General features: G+C 44.4%; 1 protein-coding gene across 1 annotated transcript; it reads left to right on the forward strand.

Moving 5' to 3' along the window:
• Nucleotides 1-1,811: 1,811 nt before the first annotated feature.
• On the forward strand, nt 1,812-27,369 carry SRPX2 (sushi repeat containing protein X-linked 2). The gene is made up of 11 exons (XM_032331319.1): nt 1,812-2,165; nt 3,850-4,075; nt 8,755-8,835; nt 18,529-18,720; nt 20,913-21,089; nt 21,389-21,515; nt 21,665-21,786; nt 23,103-23,282; nt 23,463-23,596; nt 24,912-25,033; nt 26,349-27,369. The coding sequence occupies exons 2-11, from the start codon at nt 3,994-3,996 to the stop codon at nt 26,527-26,529; spliced, it is 1,398 nt and encodes a 465-aa protein (XP_032187210.1). The 5' UTR covers nt 1,812-2,165; nt 3,850-3,993; the 3' UTR covers nt 26,530-27,369.

Here is a 27,369-nt window from a genome sequence, read left to right on the forward strand (position 1 = left end):
AGTAAAGGTTGTTTGTTTGTTTTTTTTTAAGAAAACAACCCTAGTAGAATATGTTCCTCTGTGCTCTCTCAGTCTCTCCCCATCTGTTTCTTTCTCTCCCTCTCTCTCTCACACACACTGAATACTCATGAGTTTAGAGTGAACTCTATCTGATTTCAAAGGCCTCACAATCTGACCTTAGTTGATTTATTCAATTTTGTTCCCTATCACTCTCTTGATCCCTCTAACCAGTTAGCCCATCCCCCTCTGACCTAACAATGAGCTCTTGTTTATGTCATTTGCCTTGCCTAAGAACAGACCATGGCCTACCTCTTCCCACAGAGTATTCACAGGGTCCTCACAGTTTATACCATCGCTTTCAGAATTTTACATGGTCTTGTACTGTTTTCTAATTGTTTGAGTCCCTCTTATCTCCCCTCCTCAACATAAATCCTCTGGGAGCTGGAGAGTAAGCTTCATTAGATGAGGGATGACACAGTTTATATTCACCTCTGTCCCCCCTTCTTAGCTTATAGCAAATGCCCAGTGAAGGCTAATTCCCTAAACACACATAGTTGTAATCAAGAATATTTTTGCTGAGGGACACCTGGGTGGTTCAGTTGGTTCAGTCTTCGGCTCAGATCATGATCCCAGGATGCTGGGATCGAGCCCTGCACTGGGTTTCCTGCTCAGGAGAGAGCCTGTTTCTCTCTCTCCCTCAGCTGCTCTCCCAGCTTGTGTGCTCTCTCTCCCTTTCTGTCAAATAAATAAATAAAATCTTTTTTAAAAGAACATTTTTAGTAAATGTCTTCCTCCTCCATTCCATGGGTCAAGAATCTTTGTCTCTTTTGCTCACTGATGTTTCTCAAGTACCTAGAACAGTGTGTAGCACATAACAGATGTTCAGTAAATATTGTCGAATTAATTATGTGTTATATCAGGGATTTTGTCTTTGTCCACCCTCCTTAACACAGTAGAAGCATGATAAATTTATTGAGTAAATGAGGCCAAGATCATGTCTTCAGTGTTTTTTTTTTTTTTACCACTATCACACTGTTAGACACTCAATACATATTTCTGATTGGTGGACTGGACATGAAATGGGCTTGGTCCTGAACTTTATATTATCAGAAGCACGGGTCTTCCCTTTACATCTGAGAAGGTGTTACCAGTTTGCTTGCACACACAGGGAAGAAACCCTTTCTACAACAGCTAAACAAAATTCTTCCACAATCACTGATTTTTCAAAGACAATTTCCACTCTGAGAGGAGGGAGAATGTAGGAAGCTGGTCTGCACTACGTTAGAGTACTCTCATTACCAGATACTGAAAAAGAAAGCTTGCTTCGTGAAGCATATCCCTCAATCAAAGGTCCCTGGTAAACAGCTCAGCAACAGCTACAACCTTGACATGCACAGATCATCGAGGTTTGCTTAAACAGCCTCCCACTAAGGCCTTTCTAAGCATGCTCTTCCTCTGCTCTTATTACAGGAAATCAGTCTTGAGCCTTCAGTCAAAAAGTGCATGGAACTTTTGGTAAACAACATAATCTTATCAAAAACTGAAGTCCATAGACGTTAGATCATCCGTGAGAGGGTCTCCAAGTGTGTTTGACCCTGTGTATATGGATGGCGAGGCAACTCCGAGTCGGGAAGTGCTGAGGAGTTACTGGGGAAATCTCTGGGGAATGTCAAAGTCAGCTACAATCTGCCCCGCTCCTTGGATTTTTCGAAATTCCTTTTCATTCAATCCTGATGTCATGCTGAGTCATAAGAAGAAGGTTTCTTCAGTACCACCCCATCTCTGGAGGCCGTTCAGCCAGCCTCTGTTAGTCATCACTATACTCACGGGCCCTGGGCCAGCACCATTCACACTTTCCCCCTGTTTTGTGGCAGAAGGACTGTGTGCCTCTAAGCTTTGTGTTCTTGCTCCCCTACCTCCCTACAACCCTTCTCTGAGGGAGGAATAGCTTATAGCTTTGGGGATAATATAGCTTTAAGGAAATTTTTGGCAGATGCGGATGTCCTCACATCTGGGCAGTGTTAACAGAATCCCGGAGGCCCGGACAGACCAAGAGCCACTCGTTCTAGGAATGTTAAAATAGAAGTTTTTCCGACTGATGTGAGGAGCAGAGAGGAAGGAGAAAAAGAAGGAGAAAGAAAGAGAGCACAAAACATATAAAACAGGTAAGATCTGCTGCTTAATCCTTCATACTATATACTACCTCATTTCACAACTATGGGGGGTAATGAGACCCAGGACATGAGCAACATGGCTGGTGGGGGGAGGGTTCTTTTATGAAACTGGATCATATGCTGCTTGCCATCTGAGCTATGACCTGGCTGCAGATACAAGTCCCCACTACCTTCCCGGCCCCGCAGCAGCGGGGGTGGGGGTGGTGACTCCTAGAGTCAGGTTTTCAGTCTCAGTCTCAGATCCAGGGAGGAGGAAGACAGGGAACCCTTCACAGATGCAGAGCAGTGGGTCTCAAAAGGATAGCCCCTGCTCCAGAACCAAGGAATTGGATTGAGGATGCATCTGTGAGAGGGGCTGGTAATTAGTTTACCTAGTTGTTCATTTTCCTGAATCGCTCCTTCATCTCACTTTTCTTATGCTTTTGTTCCCTCTCTCTGCGTTTATCTCTTGCCTTCAACCCTGGAAAATTTTCTTTTCTTTCTAGCTTCCTTCCCACACCTTTCCATTTTCCTTGCCTCCCTAGCTTGTTCTCAATTTTTTTTTTTTTCTATCCTGCTTCCTTGCCAGTCTCTGGACAAAATCTGAAGCCAAGCAGCAATGAATTGGAAAATGAATTTCTGCCTTTCTTGGACTTCTCTTGTCCCTTTAGGACTCTGGCCAGAATCTGCCATCTTTTTGTTTCTCCTTTTCTGGGACTGACTCCTCCCCTAAGCATGACATTTCATTGAGAGCGTGTGGGCGAATGAGTGCTTGCTGAGAAGTTCAGTGGCCAGTTTATACTAATAGGCAGAAAGCTTAATACTGTCTTATATGAAGTATTTGCTTACTGGGAACCACAAAACTCATCCAATTAGAGTGAGGACAGGACAGGAAGTGAGAGGGCAACTGGAGCTTACTCACCCTCTCCTCACGTACCTCAGTAGGTTCTTCCCAACCTCACTGACTTCCCGCTGGCTCAGCAGAGTAAAACTAGAAGGTTAGGCTGGACTGGAAAGCCAAAAGCCACTAAGTCTCAAAACCCAAAGTCAAAAAAAAAAAAAAAAGCCAGGCCATAGTTAATACTTGAGAGATAGAGAAAGGAAACCTCTAGTCCTAATACAAAGTTGGGTATAATAATATCTAATATATATTTATTGCTTCCCTATGTGCCAGGCAATAATCTCTTCTGTAAGATAGATACTATTATTATTCCCATTTTATAGATGAGGAAATTGAGGCTCAGAGAAGTTAAGGAAGTTTTCAAGACCCCATAGCTAATATGGCCAGAACTGGATACATACACAGATCTGTGTCACTCCAGATTTCAAGCTCTTAGTCCATACAAACTAATGCTTTCCCGGATTAGTGGGTAGGAAATACTAGTTAAATGGATGAAACCAACTGGTAGCTTTTCGATCACAGGATTTCCCTCTTGGTTCTATATGACTTTATGTTGGCCCTTTCCTGATCTTGATTCCTCCATGTCCCTCTTTATAACTTGGACAATGGAACATTTGCATCTGATCTCACTAGGATTAATTGAGAATTGATTGTTTTATGTCATCCCCCTCTTGGGAGGAAAAGGGGTCAGAAATGACAAATAGAGTCTTGTTATTATTCAAGACGGAAGATCCTTACAAGGGGGACAATGTAACAAGCATTCAATAATTTAAAATTTTCTCTTCTTCCTCACAGATCCTGCATTTCTGCTACTTCTCACTTTTGGACGTTCACTGATGGCTGATTTCTGAAAGATATTTTCCTTTTCCTTGGTATTTCTGGCCACATATACCCATTTCTTATCTCCCTAACCTCCCCTCATCCCAACTCCTTTCAAAGATGGCAGGTCAACTAACCCAAAGAGGAGCTCTATCTCTCCTGCTCTTCCTCACTCCAGCAGTGACATCAACATGGTACGCAGGTAAGTTTTAGGACCTGTTGCCCATTACTTCCAAGGAAGGCAGGACCTAGACTAAGTCTTGGAAAAGGGAGAGTTAGACTGCAATAAGAGACACTTAAATTAAATGAAAAATTATTGTTTGCAACAACAAAGAAGGTTAATCACTGCAGTGGCTAACAAGGGAGGATTTTGAGGCAAACAAGAGATACTTGAAAACAGGCTGCATTGGCACAAACATGAGAGGGTTGGACAACATGGCTTTTGAGGCCATTATCTCACCTGCTTCTGCACTCAGCTTCCTTTCTCCCTCCCTCCTTCCCTCCCCACCTCAGTCTCTCCCTCCCTCTCTCTCCCCCAGACCTCACTTATAGGACAAGATTTATTTTTTATTTTTTATAAACATATAATATATTTTTAGCCCCCAGGGTACAGGTCTGTGAATCGCCAGGTTTACACACTTCACAGCACTCACCATAGCACATACCCTCCCCAGTGTCCATAATCCCACCGCCTTCTCCCAACCCCCCTCCCCCCAGCAAGCCTCAGTTTGTTTTGTGAGATTAAGAGTCACTTATGGTCTGTCTCCCTCCCAATCTCATCTTGTTTCATTGATTCTTCTCCTACCCCCTTAACCCCACATGTTGTATCTCCACTTCCTCCTATCAGGGAGATCATATGATAGTTGCCTTTCTCCGCTTGACTTATTTCGCTAAGCATGATACCCTCTAGTTCCATCCACGTAGGACAAGATTTTTATAGTCCCTTTCTGTCAAAGGTGTTAATGACAATACAGATCACAGTCTCTTAAACAGTAATTCCCCGGTCCCTACTGGCTTATTCCTTACTTCAGAAGGTATAGAGTTTTCTGGATTCCTGAATGTGTCATCCTTTGCCCCTAGAAACATAGGGAGCTGAAGAGAACAGACTCAGTGAGGAGAGGGAAAGGGGGAGGGGGAGAAGTGAAGGAAGGATAATGAGGTGGCAGACAGAGGTTTTTGTTGGGGCCCAAATGGCATTCCAAGTGCTAAGAATATTCTGTGGCCTACAGTGTCTGCCCTCATGGGGGCTGGGAGGAGTAGGGGAAGGAATCAGACCCAACCAACAGAGTTAGGAAAATATCCAGAGATGAGTAAATAACAAACTGCTTCAATCACATCCACAGTCCCTGCAGCTGAAATTTTCCACATGCCCTTAGCTCCTGGTGGAGGCTTTTGGCAGTAGCTCTGTTTGTCTGGAACAGCTGCATCAAACTTTCAAACAAATATGCGAACTTCTTCCCCTCTTTGGCTTAACTGGGCTTTGTAGGGGGTGAAGCACAAGGGCTGACATTGAGATGAAGAAATTCAAGTCAAGCCCTTGGCAGAGTACACACTGTTTGGGGTTAAAGGACCCCCCAAGTCTCTAGGAGATAATACGTGCAGCTGTCCTCGCCAATCTCCCCCTAGCTTCAGTTCAAGTATGTAAGACGGAAATCCAGCCAAAGACCAGAGGACTAGGGAGTGGAGATTAGATGGCTAGAAGCCCAATTTGGGACACCTGTAAGAAAACTCATGGAGTACAAGGGCCTTTACCTTTTCCAGAGTGGAAGCCTGAGCTATTGGAGTCTTGGGGACAGAGCAGTTTAAAACAAACAAATAAACAAAAAACTTAGACTTATTTGAGACTTTCAAAAGGCTGTTTGCAAAGCGGGCACTCTCCTCTTCCACAACAATCGTGAGGCTCCTTCTGAGGAGCCCAGGTTGGTGAGGTCTCTGACAGCCCTACAAACCTACTCACTCGGCCTTCTTCTGTTCTTAGGAGGCTTCATGATGAGAGAAATTCAGAAATTTTTTGATAATCCTCCCCTACATTGCTAGCTCGGCTGTCTAAGCTTGCTGTACTCATTTGTTCATTCATTCATTCAACAGCTATCTATTGACCACTCTATGTTCATTCAATGTTGTTTATTTAAAACCTAGAGTTTTGTCCTCCAATAGGAATGACACAAGGAAAGCAGCCAAGTATGGATTCAGGGTTATTCAGAAAAAGGATCCAGGAATAATCAGCAGGGGTTGGGAAAGGTTAAGAATATTAATGAAGTGAATAGTGGGTTATAAAGTGTGGATTGGCATATCTGTGCAGTTCAGGAAGTAAGACTATATTCGTGGCTGTAAGCCAAGCATCAGTGTGAATCTTAAAATAGTTTCCAACTATTGGTTACGTTTCCCACCATACCTTTGTGAAGGGCAGTACTTAGAGGTTCTGACAGTACTATGGAATTTGGAAGGACCCAGTAAAAGACCACACAGTAATCTCTGATTGATGGAAAGGAACTGAGGAATGCTGCCCAAACCTCTCTTCCCCAGTGCTGAAAAGGGTTAAGCAGATGGAACAATGTCGGGAGTGTGCCCCTCTATTTTCTTATCTCTCATCTCAGTATCTTAACACTGGCAAAATAAAATACCCCAAGACAAGGCAAAGAGAGGGAAATGGAAAGGCTTCAAGTGGTAAGGGGGCCTAAGCCCATTCCCATCACAATGCAAAGTTGGCCCTGGTCTAGCTACCTCTGCACCCTGCTGGAGACTGTAATTATCTGACTGAATCTTCCCCTCAGCTTGCCCACATCCCCTGTAATTCTGGAATGATCCAAATGGCTTTGTGGCCTTTGATCCCACACACAGAGCAAAAAGGATGGATTGCAAGAAAGATTTTGGGGCTTTTTTTTTTTTTTTCCCTCTGCTGGATATTGTGCAACGCGTTCTCTTACTGCCATCTTTAGTGGAGTATCTGAGTTCGGTATCAGGGGATCAAACCACCCTGGCCTTGGCCAGAAGGCCCACTCTGCTCTTCCTAGCTGGGAGAACTTGGGCTGCTCCCTTAACTTCTCCAAGCCTGTTTCTTCATCTGTATATCAGAGAACAATAGGAGTGTCTACATAACTGAAATGTTAGGGTGACATAATACGATAACATATGTAATGGACTGAACACAGAGTACAAGGATGTGCTAAGGAAGTGCCCAGTGATGTGAGCAGTGGTGTTGCTCCTGCTGTTGTTGCTGCTACTGCTCTCAAGCCATAGGCTTCTAACACTCTTGTTTGCTCTTCTGTAAACAGAGGCTTCCTCCCTGCTGGGCATTCCTTCCCAAGCAAACTGGGGAACAAGAGTGCTGGGCCTAATCCTTTAGGGAATCCCACACATCTGGTCTCCTGTTTACAGAAGCTGTAAGGCTCTGAGGCGAATACTAAACTGAAACAGCTGACAAGGATTCATTGCCTCACAAAGAACCCTCCTATGTGGGAAGAGAGAGAGCAAGGGAAAGGAGGCCTAAGGAGAAACAAAGGAAAGCCAAGAAAAAAAACGAACTGGGAAAACAGAAAAAAATAATAATAATAAAGGGAAAGAAAAAAAATGAACTCTTTCCTTTGGAATGAGGGCAAACCAATGAAGACATGATTTCATAAGGCAAACTTTCAGTTTGATTCATTCCCTTGTTCATCAGGTTGGAATGGTTTCCCAGCACCCTCTACCCCCCAGTCTGGGCTTGTGGAAATGGAGGAGCGTCATCATCTAGCCCTCTGCTCCACCCTTTCGCGCAGCAAACCCCCCCCCCCCCCCCCCCCCCCCCCCCCGGCCCCGCACCCGTGCCTCCTCCTCTAGAGGCAGACCAGCTTGTGGTCTGAGTGTTTACAGGGGCCAAAGGACTCCAGCACTAAAACCCAGCCCTATCCTGAAAGCATACGCTCTCCTGGAAATGAGGAATTGCTTTCTGACTCCGGCATGGCTGGCTGCTGTATTCCTGGGCATGCGAAAGGGCTCAGAGAGGCTGGAAAGAAAGCTTCCGGAAACTTCATTCTGGGAAGGACTAAGTTGTATTCCAATTAGTTTGTATTCATGACTGATTTCCTGCCGTCTGGTGGAACACACTGTTTAGTCTCCCAGACAGCCGCAGACCTGCCTCCACCAGGGACTGGGCCACTTAACAGAATGGGGCTGGATTGGGAATGTTCTCTTAGCTCAGCAGCTCCCGGCTAAAGCTTCTGCTGATTAGAGGAACAGGACATTTCTCCAAAGGACTCTGCTTTCTTTTTGCTCCAAACTAGGACAAACTGCTGGAGACACGAAACTACACTCATTTCCTCTTGCCTTTTGAACCCTCCTTCTGTTTGTCATGCTACCCCTGGCAATGACAACCAAATGGCAAAAAGGTGGTGCTCTATGGGCTAGTGGGAGATTGAGGAATTGTTTCTCTCTGAGGAATATGAGCAGGCCTGTCACTAGTGGGAAGACTCTTACTCAGATTATTTTTCTCCTCCTACCTGGAACAACAGGCCATCTTCAGAGCTTGGTCATCAGTATCTCACCAAGACCCTGTGTGTTGCATCAAGGAAATTGGTCTGTTATAGTCTCCACTGGTGAGACTGATGGATAGTCAAGAAGTTCATTTTTTTTCTTTTGAATGGAAGCTTCTTGTGCTACCTGTAAGTCACTCCCCACCCGCCGAACATGAGCTCTCCTTCTATGCACCTGGGATGTTGAGATTTATGTACCATAGTTCTGCTGCCTTACAAGGCAAAATTTTCCCCACTAAATATCCAGCTGCTGACTCCCCCATGGAGTGCCATGTCCTCAGGAAGGGACCAAGTTGGATAGGGGGAAAGGTTGGAAAGGACTTGAGCAAGATTTTAGTGTGTCATCTTGGTATTTTCTTCCTCCTTCCAGGTTCAGGCTACTACCCAGATGAAAGCTACAATGAAGTATATGCTGAAGAGGTCCCACGGGCCCCTGCCCTAGACTACCGAGGTAAACCTCCCTATTTCTCAGGCCTAGGCCCTCCCTGAAGCATCCTCACCCAGCTTTGCTCACATGTACCAAACAAAACTGCTGCTCAGGGAATCAGGGGCTGTGATTTCCAATCATGAACTTGGTTACTGACTTGCTGTGTGACCTTAACGTTTTAGCACTAAGGTTACCCATCTATTATTAATCATTAAGTATTGACTGAATACCTACTGTATGCCTAATCCTGTGCAGGGTAAGCCTGTGGATGATACAACATCTAAGGTAAGGTTTTGTCCTCCTCAAGGAGCTTTCCTTTTGCTGGGGGCTGGGTGGGAGTGGGGGATGGGTGAGAGGGCAATAAAATTAGCACATGTAGGGCAAGTAAGTGTGAAACTATGTGGCAGCAGTAAATGCTATAAGAGTTAAGAAAAAGAAGTCAGGGGAAGAATCATGAAAGATGATGTTTAGGTTAGGCCTTGAATGGTGTATGAATTTTGAGAACTGGAGAAAGGAGGGGAAGGCATTCAGTGAAGCAGTTGGCCACAGATAGAGAGGTAAGAACAAAACAGAGGAAGGAGCTAAGAAGAAACCAGTCCGACTGGAGGAGATGGGATGTGGAGGAAGTAGGGGAAAATAAAGTTGAGTATAAAGAGTAAAACAAAATTAGGAAAGGCTCCATGATCTAAGGACCTCTCTTAGGTCAGGCAGGAGAACTATCTGTGAAGAATGCTGAATAGGGAGGGACTCCTACATTAGAAAGCAAGTTAGACCAGGTGATATCTAGTATCTCTTCCATTTCTAAGATTCTTTGTTTCTATGCTTTGCAAGCCAGGCAGAAGAGTTTAGCTGTTGTACTTGGAGTTATAAGGAGCTGTCATATGTCTTTGCACAGGGGGTGGCATGGTAATGATAAATTCAGAATATCAACCTTGTTATTGTGTACAGAAGTAGGGGTTCAAGAAGGGGAGATCCTGGGTCAGGGAGACTCTTCATTACATGAATCAGTAATCGTAACATTGGTCAGAGATGATTGAGGGTAGTGGCTAAGAAATGGAGAATAAGGATGAACCCCAGAGATGTTTCAAAGAGGGATGACAAGATTTGATTCAGATGTGATGTACCAAGAGGCTAAGAAACAAACAGATACCTGAAAGCCTCTATTCTGAACACCTGGGAGAACTGTAAGACCCCTCTCAGAAAGACAAAGTTAGAAAGGAAAATTAGTTTGGGGAAGGTACCCTATAAGCAGTGGGAAGTAGGAAGATGGAACTTAGATGGATGAGCTGTCTGCGAGACCAGAGGGCCAAAAGTCAGAGCCTCAGAGGACATTTACAGATGTGAGTAGGAGAAGAGAAGCCAACAAGGGAAAAAGAGATAGTTAGAAGTCAGCCCTGTAGAAGGAGATCCAGGCAGTAATTATCATATTACAGAAGCCACATGAGAAGAGAGTTTTAAGGGAAGGGAAAAGAATGAGGTATCTACTGTGTCAAATATTGCAGAGAAAAACTGAGGGTATTTCAAACATTATACTTGGCAAGAAGAAGGTAAATGGTAGGAAAACTACTTGGAGCTAGTTTCTCAAGAAATGATCAGAGCTTTGGGTTTCTCTATGCTTCTTTCTAGCTACCTTCTGCCTATCTTCTTGCTGCCAAATGGTCCACACCCACTGCTTTGTTGCCTTTGCATCCACTAACTCCTAAACTCTGTGAGGTCTGTTTCCCACTCACCCACAAATACCATGCAGAAACAACATTCCTTGAAGATCACAATTCTTTCCAATGCCTAGATCATATGGCCCTTTCTGAAACTTCAATCTCTCTAGTCTCTTGGCCCCAATGAGCAAAACCCTCTCTTCTTACCATCCCCCACCCCCACATACTTGGGCTCCATGCCATTTCACTCTTCTGGTCATAGCTCAAGCCAAGAAAGGAGATAGGCTCTCTAGAGGTGACAAGAGACAATGAGGCATGGATCTGAACTTTATACAACCCTGACATGTCTCCTGAGTACTCAGATAAGATCTTCAACAGCTACTGGAAACTTCCATCTAAAGTTATCTAAAACTAAATTCTTTCATCTTCCCTGAAAAAGGCTCAACCACTGACCTTCCTGCTTTGGATAATAATGCCATTGTTCTAAAAAAAAAAAAAAAAAGACTCAATGGCATTTTTGTTTGTTTCAAGTTTTTATTTAAATTCCAGTTAGTTGGGGTGTCTGGGTAGCTCAGTCAGTTAAGCCTCTCTTTTTATTTTTTTTTAAGATTTTATTTATTTATTTGACAGAGAGAGATCACAAGTAGACGGAGAGGCAGGCAGAGAGAGAGAGAGAGAGAGGGAAGCAGGCTCCCTGCCGAGCAGAGAGCCCGTTGCGGGACTCGATCCCAGGACCCTGAGATCATGACCTGAGCCGAAGACAGCGGCTTAACCCACTGAGCCACCCAGTAGCCCCTCTTTTTATTTTTTTAATTTCTTTAAAGATTTTATTTATTTATATGATGGAGAGATAGCACAAGTAGGCAGAGCAGCAGGCAGAGGAAGAGGGAGAAGCAGCCTCTCCACTGAGCAGGAAGCCCAATGCAGAACTCCATCCCAGGACCTGGGATCATAACCTGAGCCAAAGGCAGATGTTTGACTGACTGAGCCATCTAGGCGCCTCTAAGCATCCGACTCTTGATTTCAGCTCAGGTCATGATCTCAGGGTCATGAGTTTAAGCCCCACATTGGGCTCCACACTGGGCATGGACCTGTTTAAGATTCTCTCTCTCCCTGTCACTCTGCCCCTACCCGCCCCTGACTCATGCTCTCTCTCTCTCTCTCTCTCTCAAAAAATAAAATTTTAAAATGAAATAAATTCCAGTTATTTAACATATTGTGTAATATCAGATCCAGGTAGAATTCAATGACTCCTCACTAATATACAACACTCAGTGCTCATCACAAGTGCCCTTCTTTTTTTTTCTTTTTAAAAATCTATTTATTATTTTAAAGAGAGCATGCATGCAAGTGGAAAAGACAGAGGGAGAGGGACAGAGAATCTCAAGCAGACTCCATAGGGAGCACGGAACCGGATGAGGGGCTAGATCCCTCAACCGTGAGATGATGACCTGAGCTGAAACCAAGAGTCACTCACACTTAACTGACTATACCATCCAGGTGTCCCACAGCAAGTGCCCCTCATACCACCCATCACCCATTTAACTGACCCCCCCCCCCCGCCCACCTCCTCTCTAGCAACTCTCATTTTGTTCTCTATAGTTAAGAGTTTTTTTTGTTGTGCCTCTTTCTTTCCCCCACCCAAAATTGTTTGTTTCATTTCGTAAATTCCACATATGAGTGCAATCATGTGGTATTTGTCTTTCTCTGAATGAGTTATTTCCCGTAGCATAATACACTCTAGCTCCACCCACATTGTTGCAAATGGCAAGATTTCATTCTTTTTTGATGGCTGAATACTATTCCATTATATACACACCACAACTTCTTTATCCACTTGTCAGCTGATGGACATTCGGGCTCTTTCCATAATTTGGCTATTGTAAATAATGCAGCTATAAACATCAAGGTACATGTGTCCCTTTAAATTAGTATTTTTATATCCTTTGGGCAAATACCTAGTATGCACCTGCTGGATCACAGGATAGTTCTATTTTTAATTTTTTGAGGAACCTCCATACTGTTTTCCAGAGTGGCTGTGCCAGTTTGCATTCCCACAAACACTGTAAGAGGTTTCCCCTTTCTCCATCAATGGCATTTTTAATAGTCCCTTTTCCTCATCACTTCTCACCATTCACCAAGAACTATCATTTCTTTATTACTCCATGGGATTAAAACTTTTATTACCTCACACAGGGATAATGACAATTGCCTCCTAACTGGATTCTCAGATTCATGTTTTTCCCTTCCCCAAACCTAGTGGCCCGCTGTGACCACTTTTTTTTTTCCCCTTAATCCACTTAGCTTGTGGTACCCACTGGTACTATTTCTAACAGAATTTGGCCTCAGTGTAGCTGCCCAGACTGAGAATTCATTACCCTTTTTCCCCACATGAAACCTATGCTTCAGCCAGATTAGTAGAACTCTACTCTGGTCCCTGATGGCTTTAGCCCACACTGAGCTTTCCCTCATCCATTCCCTCATTTCCTTGCACTCATTTATTCAATAAATATCTTCTGAGTACCTACTGTGTACTTCCTCTGAAATAAATATTTATTGTGCGGACCACTCATTTGGCATTCATTACGTGCTGCCCCTTGGGTTTGCTTTTTTGTTACCCTCAACAAAATAATTACCTGTTAACAAAAGAAGCCATGTGTGATACCCCTGCAGAGCTATGCAAAAAATAGTGCTCGAGAAATGTTTGCTAACTGGTTGGCATCCTGGGAACAGAACCCAGATTGTAGGAAACTGTAAATGGGAAAAGTTGAAGGGGAAAAGCAACAAACAGGGGTCTGGCAGCCCTAAGATTAATATTAACCTGCATCATTGGTTATTTTTAAATGTCATAAAGCTCCTTAGAAAAATGTAAGTGACATGCTGGCCTTTGGCCTTGGGGTCAAGTGTCTCATGGCTTTTTCTGGATCTTAATCTCAGGACATAAAACTGAGTGAGGTTATCACTGTTGAGCAGCTTGGGCATGGCTGGGAAAATACAACCCAAGATCCCAGCCTCGCTTGTAAGGTCTTTGCGTTTTCACACTGGCTCTGCAATTGTAGTGAGTGGGACTTTCTGTTTAAAAAAAAAAAAATCTGGCAGCAGCGTCTTGTTGCTTGAAGCAAAATGAGCAGGCAGCTCACACCCAGACACTGATTTAGGAAATATTCCCAGGGCTAGATATATTTTACACAGGCAATTTCATATGGTTCTTAGAACAGCCCTAGGAAACCGGTTTAGTATCCCTATTTTACAGAACAGGAAACTTAGCTCAGAGAAGGTAAATTTAGAGTGCAGCAGAGCTCAGAGGTGGCAGAGTGGGAATCGAGACCCAGGTGGGTCTGTCGGACTCCAAAACTGTGCTCATTCCATCTCTTTCATCATAACATAACCCATCATTTAAAAAAAAAATGAAGATTACAAAAAGGAGCAGAGTTAACTAGTAAAAACCAGATCATGATTTTAGAGCCAGCTGACCATGTAGTTTGGTGCCATTTTGGCTAATCCTGAACTTTCTTTCATTCCCTTATCCCGCCTCCTAGCGTGGAGTCAGAAACCCTTGTCTGAAGTATACTGCCCATTCTCCGGGGGCACCGCTTTTCCAGTATATTGCTTCAGCCCTAGACAAAGTGGTAACTCTGCCTGGGTAATCTCAAGATAATCACAGATGAGGCCTTTTCACCTCTGTTGTCAGCACTTTGTTTTCTTCTAATCCCCAAAAAGAGATAGGCAGACAGTTGCACAGAGAAGAGGACATGGGTCTGAGTTTCAAGTCCCAGCTCCTCTACCTGCCAGCAATTTCACCCTGGACCAACACATATTGTGTGCCAGCTGTTGTGCTGTGTATTTTATTAATGTTATTCCATTTAAATAAATTGTATGCATGCTATGTAGTGATATGGAAAGATCTCTGAAACACATTGTTAAGTTTATTTTTAAAAGCATTGGTGGGAACAGTAGCATAATGCACTACTCTATGTGTTAAAAGGAAGGGGGTAGGGACTCCTGGGCGGCTCAGTCGGTTAAGCGTCTGCCTTCAGCTCAGTTCATGATCCCAGAGTCCTGGGACTGAGCTCCCCCTTGGGCTCCCTGCTCCGCGGAGAGTCTGTTTCTCCCTCTCCTTCTGCCTCTACTCCTGCTCATGCCCTCGCTCGCTCACTCTCTCAAATAAATAACTTTTTTCCCCCAAATTTAAGGGGGGGTAAAAAGAATCTAGAACAATATATGCTTTATATGCATAAAGGAACAACAGTGGTTTTTTATGGGGGGACTAAGTGGGAGTAGACTTGGGAGCAGGGTTGGGAGGGAGACTTTTCACTATGTAAGTTTTTATACTTTTTGTGTTTCAAATCATGTGACTATATTACCTATTCAAAAACATAAATTTATACTTCCAAATAGCAGCCTAATGCACTGTAGTGGCAGATATTGTGATTAGAAAAAAAGATAGGCCTTAGAGCCAGACAAAGCTTGGGTTCGAATCCCAGCTCTGCCTGATACTTGCCGAGGGACTCCAGACAAGTTACTTCCCCATCTGCAAAACAGGGATGAACACCTATCTAACTCACAGGGCTGTTGCAAATTGTATGAAATGATGGATGTGAAAATAAAAGAAATATGTGTGCATTGTGCCCAGCACATGGTAGCTACTCAGTAATGGCTAACACGTTTCCTACCGGACATTTTTGCCATGCAATTTTTAGCCTCATCCTTAGTTTTAGTTTCCCATCAGCATTCTTTGGGTACAGTTGTTGAACTGATTGTAAATTTCCACAACCATACTGTCATGTCTCGTATACGTATATCTTACATTTAATCCACATCAGCAGCCTGAAAGGCACTATCACCTGCCTCACTTCCATATCGTGTGCCCACCATTTACCTTGCTCTACCAGTCTGGTGACTCTACCCAAAAAGGAAATGAGGTCCGTCTGGAATTACTTGCTCTTCAGGGCACCTGGAGATAACCACTTCTCTTTCTAACTGCTCAGAAGCCTATGTTTAAATATTCTAGAACCCGCTGCTGTCAGCCCCATCGGCCTCACCAGGCTATGGTTCCCAGAGGTTGCCTTCCTCCTTCAGGGTCTAATGTACAACACTGTGACCATAGTGAATAATAATACTGTGTTGTGTACTTGAAATTTGCTAGGAGACTGCATCTTCAGGGTGGTCACTATGAAAAAAAAATGGTAACTGAAATTATGGATGTGTTCATCAACTTGATTGCAGGGATCATTTCACAATGTATATGTATATTAAAACAGCATGTCATATACCTTAATATATATATATCATTTTATTTGTCAATTGCACCCTTAATAAAACTGGGGTGAAAACAAAATTGGGATAGTGTTTTTGCTCTTTTCCAGCCCTCGCATGTGTTTTCTTTATGCTAAGAATCCTCTGGGCCAGCAAATGTGAACTTACTTGCAATAAGGAGGCCCTCTTTTACCATCTCAGCGTTTATCCAGAACTTTGTAGTTCCCTTTATTGAGCTTGCTGGTTCCATTCATTGCAATCTGGTGTGTATTTTCCTTGGCAGAATACAGGCAAGCAAGAGAACGGGAGTGATTGTTGGGGTCCCGGCCTCCCATGTGGAGTAGCTGTATGGTGACATAATCAACAGCTCTGGAATTATAGTGCTGAAGATACTTGCTGTAATTTGGAGACGGGGTCCCCAGATGGCAGTCGTGTATCACAGGCCTGGGCTCAAAACTAGCACTGGAAGCCACAAGCGTGTTGTTGTTTAGAGGATAGTTTTTCCACACTGTCATCTGTCTTCATTCACCAGCTGCTCTCAGGCAGATGTTCCTGGCCTGTCTCTGTTCCTTTAGCTCCCGATGTGCTTTTGTTTAAAGCCCCTCCCCTCTTTTTTTGTCCCAGGATTCGGGAACCAAATGAGCTCTTCCAGGGCTTTAGCCTTCCCAACCCCAGGCTAAAAGATCTGTGTAATCCTAATGTATGCCTCCCTAGGCATGTGGCCGTCTGCCTGTTTAGATGTGCTCCTTTAAAATCTGAACCCACTGGGGGCACTAGGGTGGCTCAGTTGCTTAAGCAGCTGCCTTTGGCTCCGGTCATGATCTCAGGATGTTGGAATGGAGTCCTGCATCAGGTTCCATCCCTGCTCAGCATGGAGCCTGCTTCACCCTCTGCCTGCTGCTTCTCCTGCTTGGGCTCGCTCTCTCTCTCCACTCTCTCTATTTCTCTCTGGCAAAATAAATAAATAAAACCTTTTTAAAAATGTGAACCCACTGAAGAGTCATTTATTTTGTGTAACCAATGAGGCATCTTTCTAATGTCTTTGTAATTTAAGGGCTCTTTTATCTTTCGTGCTCAGTACCGAACTGGGATCTCACTTTCATTCCTAAGCAGCCTTCTTTGGTATCACATTCCCTTCCTCTCTCTAGTTTATATATTTGTGTTTTGTTCTTTTTTTTTTTTTTTAGTCATTTTAAATTTACATACCGTAAAATTCATACTTTTGGGGGTACAGTTCTATGAATTTCAAAGAATGCATATAGTCAGGTAACCACCACCATGGTTCCATCAGCTCAAAAACTTGCCCAGGGCTACCCCTTCGAAGTTATCCCCAACCTTCTCTCCTGATCTCTGGCAACCACTGATCTGTCCCTGTATTTTTGCCTAAGCCAGAATGTCATATAAATGGAATCTTACGGTACGCAGACTTTTTTTTTTTTTTTTTTTGTATGCAGACTTTTGAACCCAGCTTCTTTTGCTTCGCAACCTGCCTTGGCAAGTCATCTTTGTAGTCCTGTGCGTCAGACCTTCCTTCTTTTACAGATAAACCAGTCAGTTTAACCATTCAGCAACAAGACATCTGAGTTGTTTCCAGCTTTTGTTAAGTATGAACTGAGATATTTTAAACATTTGAAAACAGCATTTTGTATGAACACGAGTTTTTTTTTAAGATTTTATTTATTTATTTGGGTGAGAGTGAGAGAGAGAGAGCACGAGCAGGGGGAGCAGCAGAAGGAGAGGGAGAAGCAGGCTCTCCACTGAGCAGAGAGCCCGATGTGGGGCTTGATTCCAGGACCCCGGGATCATGACCTGAGCCAAAGGCAGACATGTAACTGACTGAGCCACCCAGGTGCCCCCTCGGGTTTTCATTTCACCTGACTAAATACATAACGTGGACTTGTAGAGGTGCACAGCAAGTGTGTATTCATCTTTATAAGAAAATCCCAAAATATTTTCCAAACTCGCAGTATCATTTTGTATTTGCCCTTGCAGCGTGTGAGAGTTCCAGTTTCTCTCCATCTCCACCAACACTTGATGTATTTTTTTTTTAATTTAGACATCCTAATGGGTGTATAATGGTGTCTTGTGGTGGTTTTAATTTGCATTTCTCTACGGACTAATGATGCTGTACATCTATTCATGTACTTATTTGCCTATCAGTATATCCTCTTCAGTGACATGTCTGTTCATGTTTTCTACCCTTGTTCTAACTGGATTTTTTACTGTTGAGTTTTGAGAGTTCTTTTTATAATCTAGCTACTAGTCCTATGTCAGTTATCTCAAATAATGCAAATATTTTCTCCCAGTTTGTGTTTTTTCCTGTCTATTACAGTGCTTTTGACAGAACACAAGTTTTTAGTTTTGACAAGGTTAAAGTTTGTGGATTTTTCTTCTATGAATTGAGTTCTTGGTGTCATGTCTAAGATGTCTTTGCCTAGTTCTAGGTTCCAGACATTTTCTCCTATGTTTTTTTTTCTCAAAGTTTTATAATTTTATTTTTTACAATTAAGTCCATGATCCACTTTGAGTTAAATTTTGTATAAGTTATAAGACTTAGGCCAAAGTTTTGTTTCATTTTGTTTGCCTATAGAAGTTCAATTACTCCAGCGCCATTTGTCCAAAAGGCTGGCTTTCCTCCATTGAGTTGCTTTTGCGCCTTTGTCAAAAATCATTTTGACAAACAGACCTATTGGATCTATTTCCTGGCTCTCTATCCTGTTCCACTGATCGATGTGTCTATCTTTTCACCAATACCATACTGCCTTGATGACTGGACCTCAGTCTTACTTTTTTTCTATTGCTACAGTCCCCCGGTGGTGTTATACATTGAATATCCAGGATGGAGAAGCCACATGCTACTCTCCAAGGGGAGGAAATTATCACAGCAGCCTGGGAACTCGTTGTGAGCTCTCCTGCGACCGGGGCTTTCGACTGATCGGACGAAGGTCGGTGCAATGCCTGCCAAGCCGCCGTTGGTCTGGAACTGCCTACTGCAGGCGTAAGTGCTGTGTGTGCACGTACGGACATGTGTATGTGGGGGAGGTCAGCCAGCCAGTCAGCCACTTGAGGGTATATGTTCTTGGAAATGTCACTATGCCCTCTGTAGAATGCAAACTGAGAATTTTACACAGGTGCCCTGCAGGCCCTTTCCCCATCTTAACATTCTAGTTCATTTTCTCTCCCTGTGGTTATTGCCCAAACAATATGGACAGTTAAGTAAAAACCAGCCCTTCTGACGCAGAGGGTCCAGGAGTACATATAAAGTTTAGGACTAGGGCCTAGAGTAAACCTGGGCCTTTCTCTGGAGCTCTCAAGGATGTGTGTGGTCTCGGACTCTTTCTTACTCGAGGTGAACTGTTACACTTTCTCCCCTAAGGCCTTAGAAGGCCTTGGCAGTAAAGGTATGAGACATCAGCTATTCTTCATTTTCTGAAAGTCAAGAAGAATCCCTAAGGCTAGAATGTGGAAATACTAATACACACAGTCTAAATCATGTCCCCCTCAGCTCCCAAATCCCTACCTCTTATTCAAGCTCCACAATGTACCCACGTTTAGCCGCTGAACTTTGTCTATCCGTATGTCCATCGCTGAATACCATTTGTAGAACCACCACGGGTGGAGGACCCTGCATTGGTCTCTTCAAGAGCTTGCTCAGTTCCTTGGTTGCTCCCAGACTGCTTATCGACGAATGGGGCAGAAACACAAATGTGTGCGCATGAATGCAGTGTAAGTGGATGTATGGCAGTGAGCATTTAGAGAGAGATGGCATTGGTCAGAGAAGATGCTGTGGAGAAATGGGGAGGCTTGATAGCCAGAAAGAAAGAAGCCGTCACACACCTTTAGGTGATTGTAAGTAATTTGGCTTTGGACATATACCCATTCATTTCCAAAATGAATTTCAGTTGGGCTTACAAAATTAAAACGATATGCCTATAAATGAACATAAAATTAATTGAAAGAATGGAGACACCCATGTTTCCAGGTGCTTGGAATGAGTTAATTACTATGTTTGAACCCTGAATCTGGCTTTGTCCTTCCCCATTAGAGAGAAAAGGGCAAACACCTTGGGTCATTTTCACTGTCATATAATACTAGGAATACAAATTTATCCGAAAAGACAAACCTTTGTCCTTTGCCCTGATTTCAAGAAAGTCATCCTTCCATAGGTCTTTAAATAGAGGTTATTAGAAAACATAAAAGGCACTCATCTTCAATTCTTGTTTGGCCAAGAAGCCAAACGAACATAGGTTACATAGAATTTTTATTCAAAGCTCCAATAACCGAACATATGCAGAGCTAGAACTTAGATAACCTAAAGTGTAACTTGCCTACTTCTCTCAAGTATCAGGTATCTCAAACTAGACTAAAGCAAACTCATAGTCAGGCTCACAAGCAATTCAGAGTCAGTCTACACTTTTAGCACACGTGGTGTCTAAAGCCCAAGGATTCCTCTTTAATCAAATACCACCAAGTCTGGCCCTCCAGGCACTGGTGTGACCTGTATTCTCACCCAGATGTAAGATGAACCTGCTTCCACATGAAAGTGAGCCTCATCTCTGCTCAGCGGTGAGCCTGCTCCTCCTCGCTTCTCTACCTGCCTCTCTGCCTACTTGTGATCTCTGTCTGTCAAATAAATAAAATCTTTAAAAAAAAAGGTGAGCCTCAGCTGAGGGGTGCTGTTGTAACTGCAAAATTATACTCAAAGGGGAGCTTCGCATTTGCTAAAGAGCATCTAGGATTTGAGGAACTAGTTCGGAAAACAGCTACTGAGGCCTTAAATGAATCCAGAGGTTTATATGCATTGTCTCTTTTAACCTGCACAATAATCCTGTGGAATATCCGTATTTTACTGGTGAAAGCACTGAGGCACAGAGAGAGATAAGATAATTTGCTCGAGTCACAGAGCTAGTAAGAGGTGGAGCTGGGATCCAAACCTGGGTGGATTCCGAAGTCCATGCACTTTAACAAGTAATTCACTTCTTCAAGATACCCCCGACCTCCAAGAGTATTGCTGTGTTTTATGATATGAAAATTAAAAGGCAGCTGTGCACAAGAATGTAAGGACAGTTTGGGGTAGGGTTTTTTATACTTTCTGCTGCCTCTGATATGATTATGCCTGTGCTAGATGCCCAGGCATCACCTCCAGGTAATCCCACAGGCCACTGAGCTTGCCACTTGGTTCTCCCTTAGAGATGAGATGCCACGTGCTGCCATTCATCACTAGTGGCACTTATACCTGCACAAATGGGGTGCTTCTTGACTCCCGCTGTGACTACAGCTGTGCCAGTGGCTACCACTTGGAAGGTGATCGCAGCCGAATCTGCATGGAAGATGGGCGATGGAGTGGAGGCGATCCCGTATGTGTAGGTAAATGGTGGTCGCTTCCATGTGTCCTGCGGCAAAGAGCCACCCTGGCATTATAGCCACAGGTGATGGGGAATTCTCACCACAGAGGCATTGCTGCTTGCTGTGAGGGTGGCACGCTGGGCACAAGCTCAACAAAGCGGTCACTTCCCCTGGTGCTGGGCTTCCTCTCCCAGTTGCACTGAGCGTCTTGAACCGTGGTGTGTCTCTTACCTACCCAGTGGGGAGGTATTGCTTCTGTGGGTTCCCTCCAGGGAAGGTAGGGGGCCCATGAGTCAGCACTTGATTTCTGACGCTGGTAGACCTAGATCCGCCCAAGATCCGTTGTCCCCACTCACGGGAGAAGATGGCAGAGCCAGAGAAACTGACAGCTCGGGTATATTGGGACCCACCCTTGGTGAAAGATTCTGCTGATGGTACCATCACCAGGTGAGGAACGGATTCCCCTTACACCTCCCAGTGGTTTCTTGGGCTGCCCACACTGCATTTCACAGGCTGATGCCACCGTGATGATGTGCCCCAGACCCCAGTTCTAAGAGTCTGTTTCCTCAATGGCTCTCTTACCTGGTCCCATGCAGGGTGACACTTCGGGGCCCTGAGCCTGGCTCTCAATTTCCCGAAGGAGAGCATGTGATTCGATATACTGCCTACGATCGAGCCTATAACCGAGCCAGCTGCAAGTTCATTGTGAAAGTACAAGGTCAGAAAGAAGTCTTCCATCTCTCCATTGTTCATTATTCCTGCTCCACCCTGACCCTCCCCATGCCCATCCCCTCTGTGCCTGAAACAGATGACTCTTTGATATTGGGAGAGGGAAAAAAACAAGTTCATTTATACAGGTTCATTCAGGAAGCTGCATTACATGTGTATACACACTTCAGAAACCCTGATTGCCCCGTAAGACTGTCTCATTCTAAATCTCGATAAAATTCATGAGGATACTCTGTATTTATTTCTTTTCTTAGTCTTCTAATCATCAAATCTAATGAGCCTTCATTCTCAGTCTTTGACCTCTGCTGAAATTGGTGGTTGGTGATGGCAGCCTGATTCTTCCTCTTTGGGTTGTGCTGTATTGTTTCGATTTGGGTTTTTTTGTTTGTTTGCTTGTTATAAAAATAATTCATGCTCATCATTGAATATTTTGGAAATAAATATACAAGGGGGAAAGAATCTATTGCCCCATCATCCAGAGGCAATTATTATTAATCTTTTGGGATTTTCCTCCCAGTCTTTTATCTACATAGACTTAAAAAAATAGATAGTTGAGCTCATACTGTACACCTAATCTTAGATCCCCTTTTTCACTTTTATTACAACACAGGTAGTTTTCTCATGCTTTTTAAAAATTCTTCAGAAATATTTTTAATGAGAACATATTAACCTACTTCTTTTTTAAAAAAGATTTTATTTATTTATTTGAGATATAACGAGAGTGAGAGAGACAGAAAGCACAAGCATGGGGAGCAGCAGGCCAAGGGAGAAGCAGACTCCCTGTCAAGCAGGCAGCCAGATGCGGGGCTCGATCCCAGGACTCCGGGATCACGACCTGAGCTGAAGGCAGGTGCTTAACCAACTGAGCCACTCAGGTGCCCCTATTAACCTACTTCTAAGAATATATTTTGACTTGCTTAACACTTCTACCACTGATGGATATTCAAGTCTTTTCCAATTTATTATTGATATTAAAAATTAATTACATAAGGTGGTCATCTTTGTGCAGGGTGTCTATAGGGTCTGAAAACAAACTTTTTGTTTTTACAGATGGATATTCTTTTTTATGATAATGTGTATACTCCCCTGCACCTCCAGATTTTATGAACACCTTTGTGTGCATTTCAGCTTTAATTCCTTAGGAGGGAAATTCTGGCCCCACCCTTGGCCACTGAAAACACAGAGAAGCTATTCATTCTGATCCTCCTCAGTCTCCTGATCTAGAAAACACAGCATGGGCACCCTCTTAACCTTTTGTTCCTAAAAGAGATACCATAGGCCCTAACGTGAACCCCTTCCTGACAGTGAGACGCTGCCCAACTCTAAAACCACCACAGCATGGCTACCTCACCTGCACCTCGGCAGGGGACAACTATGGTGCCACCTGTGAATATCACTGTGATGGAGGTTATGAACGCCAAGGAACCCCCTCCCGGGTCTGCCAGTCCAGCCGCCAGTGGTCAGGATCACCACCTATCTGTGCCCGTGAGTGAAAGCAGAGGGGTGAGCAGGGTGGACATACTGATCAGGGCTACTTTGGAGGAGGAAAGGCAGAAACAACCAAAAAGAGTTAACTTGAAAGACTGCAACTCCTCAAGGTGTTGTTACCTATGCTGGAATGAAGGAAAGGCTGTACTCTGAACTGACCATATGCTCTTGTCCTAGCTATGAAGATTAATGTCAATGTCAACTCTGCTGCTGGCCTTCTGGATCAGTTCTATGAGAAACAGCGACTCCTCATCATCTCAGCTCCTGATCCCTCCAACCGATATTATAAAATGCAGATCTCAATGCTGCAGGTGAGACCTACCTCCTAATTAGGGCTTAGCTCCTTTACTTACCCCCTAAGCCCACTCCATTACTAAGCATTACCTAGCCAAAGCCATTTGTGCAGGAGGGAGAAGTAGATAAGACACAATAGATATGCTCATTGGGTCTTATAAAAAGGTTCTTGAAGAGAATTCATGGAGTACTAATGGGACCAAGAGACCCAAGAGAAACAGCTCTCAGGGGCTGGGACCAAGAGAAACAGCTCTGAGGAGCTACAAGGGTCTAGACACCCAGGTAAGAGAAGATGCTGTTTGGGGGGGTGGATTTCTAAAGGTTAAATCTTAGAAGTTGTTAAGTCAATATTCAGAGGCTCATGATGGCAGCAGCTCTATCAAAGGGATGATCCTGGGTGTCCATACCAAAACCAACCTAACGCCTCCAGCAATCTCTCCCCACCCCCCCAAAAGGGCAGACAAAGACAACACCTCAGCTTGAACAGAAAGCAAGAGCAGGAACAGGAAGCAGCCAGTAAGGACAGTGATTTTGAGGTTCAGGACTAGAGGAGTAGCCCAAAGATTAAATAAGGGGTTGGGTGCCCCAGAGTGCTCACTGTTGTTTTAAACCTTGCTCTGGGTAACTGACTCAAAGGTGACCCTGCAAGACAAAGAGCCAGGATAGGGTTATAGGGTGTCCTGCCCAGTGTGAGGAAGGCAACAAAAGGTAATGAAAAGGGCACCAGCCCTACTTCGGAGAACTGTTGGAGACTGAGAGAAGGCCATGGCTATGTAGCCTAGTGGTAAGGAGCATACACTTGGGCAGGCAGTATCAGCCCTCAGTCTGAGTCTTGGCTCAGCATCTTACTGTCATGCAAATTTGGGCAAGTTACTGTGTCCCCTACAGAACAGGAATGATACCACCTCGTTAGGGGTGTTGTAAGGATTCACTGATTTCTGCAAAGCATTAGGTATTTGTGTTCAATAAACAATAGCCATTATAATCACATCACCACAGCCATCTGTTAAGAGCCCATGTTGGTTGGGGAAAGCCAATGCAGTACTCAACAAGGAGAGATTATGTTCCTGCAATGTATCAATTACATTTAGCTTTTCTACACCCCATGGTGTGACAGGTTTGGTACATTTCACTGCGACAAAAGAAATACTGTTAGGGCAAATGCATTGGGAATGATAGAGGAAAGAGACAGTTGAACCCCATGGGATGATGGTTGGGGGAAAAGCCCCTCCTTTCCTATACTGCCTCAGGGTGGTCCCAGGAAAAATCAGCTAAGTAGCCTTGGGTTTGAGTCTAAGGACCTATTCCATCAAACCTTCGCTTCTCTCCCAGCAATCCACCTGTGGACTGGACCAGCGCCATGTGACCATCATTGAACTGGTGGGGCGGCCTCCTCAGGATGTGGGGCGCATCCGGGAGCAACAGCTGTCAGCCAACATCATCGAGGAGCTCAGGTCCAGGCTGGAGGCCACAGGGAAGGGGAAGGGACAGAAACCCTGGGTAGGACACTGGCAATGGGAGGGTTGGGGGAGAAGCAACAGACACTACCCTCTTGAGGCATGCCTTGTGTTTGAACTCTTTGGATGCGATAGATAAAACCAGAGAATATCTGGTAGAATATCAAAATCAAATGGGCAGAGGGGAGAGTGTAAAACACTGATGACCAGGCTCCACTCCAAACTACCTCAGGACTGTGCTTTTATTTATTATTTAATTTTTTTTAAAAAAGACGCTATTTATTTGACACAGAGAGACAGCGAAAGAGGGAACACAAGCAGGGGGAGCAGCAGGCAGAGAGAGAGGGAGAAGCAGGCTTCCCGCCAAGCAGGGAGCCTGACGCTGGGCTCAATCCCAGCACCCTGGGATCATGACCCGAGCCGAAGGCAGACATTAATGACTGAGCCACCCAGGTGACCCAGAAGGGTGCTTTCATAAGGCACCCCAGGTGACTCTGAATCATAGCCAGGGCTGAGATACAGACCCAAACATGACTCAGAGAAGCCTCTGATTCTGTTGTCTCATGGCCTCATCTCTTTGTCTTCAGTCTTCAAAGGAGCAAAAGGCATCTTTTTAGGCACTAAAATCTGAATCACACACCTCTGGACCCTGGGCAAAGAGAAGACTATTGGGGACAGGTGGTAGAAATGGACTTTTCTCATCATCTATCCATTATCACCCCTCCGATGCCTGCACGTACACTCAGTGCCAATAAAGCTATCATTGCTTGCTGTTCTCTATAAATGATACATGCCTCTCAGGCTATTGCAGTGTGGACAGAAAGATTCAGTCCCAGGTAGGGGAGAGCCTGGGAAACACACAGAGGAAGGAGACTGCAAACTTGCATCTCCAAATAGAAGAGCTGACCAGGTAATATTAACCAATCTCAGGGCTGCCATGTATGGTTGTGCCAGTTATGCCCACCCCAACTCTAGAAAACTCTAGTCGCATCATAGTACATATGACTGGTGCTCCCTGGAGTTATTCTGTGCAGCTCACAGAGTATATGTGATAGTCCTGCTTAAAGGGGCCTATGAGGGAAGCATAGCCTGACAGTTGCTCCATCTGGGGTAAGGAAGGGTGGTGTAGCAGAGTTAGATGCAAAGGAACAGCAAGACTAGGGTTGGAACAGAGAAAAAACAAAGGAGCTTGAGGTGGGAGACAGGGTGGGGACAAGAGATCAGGTAGAGAATGGATTAGTCCATGGGTAGAGCATGGTGGGATGAAGCCCAGACAAGGTCTTACTTACACCTTGTGGACTCCTCTCTCTAGGCAATTTCAGCGCCTCACTCCCTCCTACTTCAACATGGTATTGATTGACAAGCAGGGAATTGACCGGGAACGCTACATGGAACCTGTCACCCCCGAGGAAATCTTCACATTCATTGATGACTACCTATTGAGCAACGAGGAGCTGATCCAGCGCCAGGAGCAAAGGGACATGTGCGAGTGAACTTGAGCCAGGGCACGGATGGAGGTCAAGAGAAAACTCTCCTAGTTGGCCGAAACTAGGGTCTGATAAAAGGCAGAGATGGTTCCCCGCGGTTCTAGGTATAGGACTCTGAGGTGGGTGAGATTCACCAATTCTGGGACATTCCCAGGGCCCTTTGTGGGGCTGTGTAATAGTTTCCCTAAGCAAGTCTCTGCTTTAAGTAGCACTGGAGGAGCATACGAAGCTAGGCAGGGACTGAGGACAGGTCCTGGGCAATGGGCTGGGGATGAAAGTCTTCTTTTCGCAATCTGGTCTCCTGCGCTACTCTCCAGTCTTCCAAGATAAGTAAATTCTCAATTCATACACCAACTGGCTGTGTTTGAAATGGTTCCTCTACCCGGAGATGACAGCAGAGGGCAGCAAATCACAACAGATAAGCCGGACATGTAAGTAAGCAAGTGTAGGGGGATTTTCCCCTACAGTGAGCTGTATCATTGGAGGCACTGGGTGGGAGCTTCAAGATCTTGAGCTTGTCCTTTGCTCTTTTAGGGGATTGGCTTACAAATGTGATGTTAACCATTGCTTCATGTAAAAATAAGGAAAATGTGGCCATGGGGGGCCGCTGAGGAAGATGGATCAGGCCAGAGCAGAATGTTTGGTCCTGGCCCCTCTAGTTCGCTCATAGGCAAAAATCTCTTCTTACTGAGCCTCCAGTTCCCCAGCAAAAGGCAGCCAGGGCTGTCCCTTCCTCAGGGAAGCCCTCAGCTCATGATCTAGGCAACCTGTAAACCATTACTCCAACCCTCTGTAGAAGTAGTAGAGAAGGAAAAAAAAAAAAAAAAGATTCAGCTTCATGTGTTA

The sequence above is a fragment of the Mustela erminea genome, chromosome X, assembly GCF_009829155.1.
Source record: "Mustela erminea isolate mMusErm1 chromosome X, mMusErm1.Pri, whole genome shotgun sequence".
NCBI lineage: Eukaryota > Metazoa > Chordata > Mammalia > Carnivora > Mustelidae > Mustela > Mustela erminea.